This window comes from Chrysochloris asiatica, unplaced genomic scaffold (genome assembly GCF_000296735.1).
Source record: "Chrysochloris asiatica unplaced genomic scaffold, ChrAsi1.0 scaffold00446, whole genome shotgun sequence".
In the NCBI taxonomy this organism is placed as follows: Eukaryota; Metazoa; Chordata; class Mammalia; order Afrosoricida; family Chrysochloridae; genus Chrysochloris; species Chrysochloris asiatica.
The window spans coordinates 951,735-953,077 of NW_006408964.1; the positions used below are offsets into that span (position 1 = coordinate 951,735).

At 40.7% G+C, this 1,343-nt stretch overlaps 1 protein-coding gene across 1 annotated transcript in view; it reads right to left on the reverse strand.

Moving 5' to 3' along the window:
* Nucleotides 1-285: 285 nt before the first annotated feature.
* Nucleotides 286-1,343, reverse strand: part of LOC102829953 (zinc finger protein 383-like) — a 32,750-nt gene continuing 31,692 nt past the window's right edge. The window contains exon 4 of the mRNA XM_006877248.1: nucleotides 286-298. Within this exon, the coding sequence (XP_006877310.1) occupies nucleotides 286-298 (13 nt within the window). The remainder of the gene's footprint in view (nucleotides 299-1,343) is intronic.

Consider the following 1,343-nt stretch of genomic DNA (forward strand, 5'->3'; position numbering starts at 1 on the left):
GGTTAAGATTCTTGTTTCCTCTACGGAGAAAAGCATAGGGTTTCAAGGAGAATATGAAGGGAAATGCGGATTTCAGTCCTCCAATATATGCTTGTGGGGCAGAGAAAGTTCCAAAGTTCAGATTTGACCCTTTGAAACAGTTTTACTGTTTTTGGCAGACAGAGTTTCTTCGCTCTTCATAAACATTTCCCCATCTTGAATTGTTGACATCTGTCTTTTGGCTTCTGTTTCAGGGATTGTCATCGCTCACATATCACCTGCCTTTAACCAACGGCATGATTAAAACTAATAGGGACAGCTTAGGGGAAAGGAGACAGGGAGCTGAGCCTGAGACCACGATAGACCAAATACCATCAGGTGTGAGAACAACAAGGAACCAAAACAAAAGGGAGTCAGTTATTCTGTCAAAATAGTAAGAGGCACACACAACCACAAAGAAAACAGAAGGCGCATCACCCCATTCCCGAGAAGCCTGTGTCCTCTTACGAACAATCAAATAAGCATTCCTCCACTTTAATAAGACAATCAGTGAGGGGCAGCCTCAGACCTGCTCCTGGCGGAGTACATCTGGGACCAGGAATAGAAAACTCTACTTAATCCATGATCCATAATCCACAGGGTCTTTTCCACTCACACAGACAGACCCAATTCTGTCTTTGAAGAGTGCTTTTGCTTTGCAAAAAACGGTTTCTGACCGAATGCTTGTCGTCTGCATGAAATTGAGAGGCAGCGATTCAGTTGAGGCTGATTCTTCAGACTACTGACAGATGGCGAGGAAGGAGAACCTAGTCTGTTATCTATAAATGGTGAAGACACTCAGATAATTTTCCTGGGTAAGAGGTAGGAAGATGCCAGCTGTTCTGAAGGCCAATAGATATCCTAAGAAGGACTTTTGAAAACCGCAGTTACTTTTTTTTTTTAATGCCTTTCTCATACTGTGCCGTGATCTTCAGGGTACAACATGATCAGAATCAATCTTGATATACAGTCATAGCATGTACTCTGCCATAGAGTATCATCACTGACTGAAAAATAATCCAGGAAGACATATTTATTGGCAACTCCAATGTCGAGCTAAATTGAACAAGTAATGTCCTTTCCATGTGTCAATTGTACAAAGTCATGTGAAAACCCTACATTTTGGTTTTACTTTAGCTTACTCCACAAGGACTTTTATATCTACACAAACACTTGGATCTTAGGAAGTTCCATTTATTTTTACTGAAACAAGTGCTTTAAACGCAAAGTAATGGATGACACATTCACTGAGATACAGTTAAAAATAACAATAAAACTAAAGTCACAGTGACCCAGTGTTCTGGCGTTATGTAAGAATTCAGTTG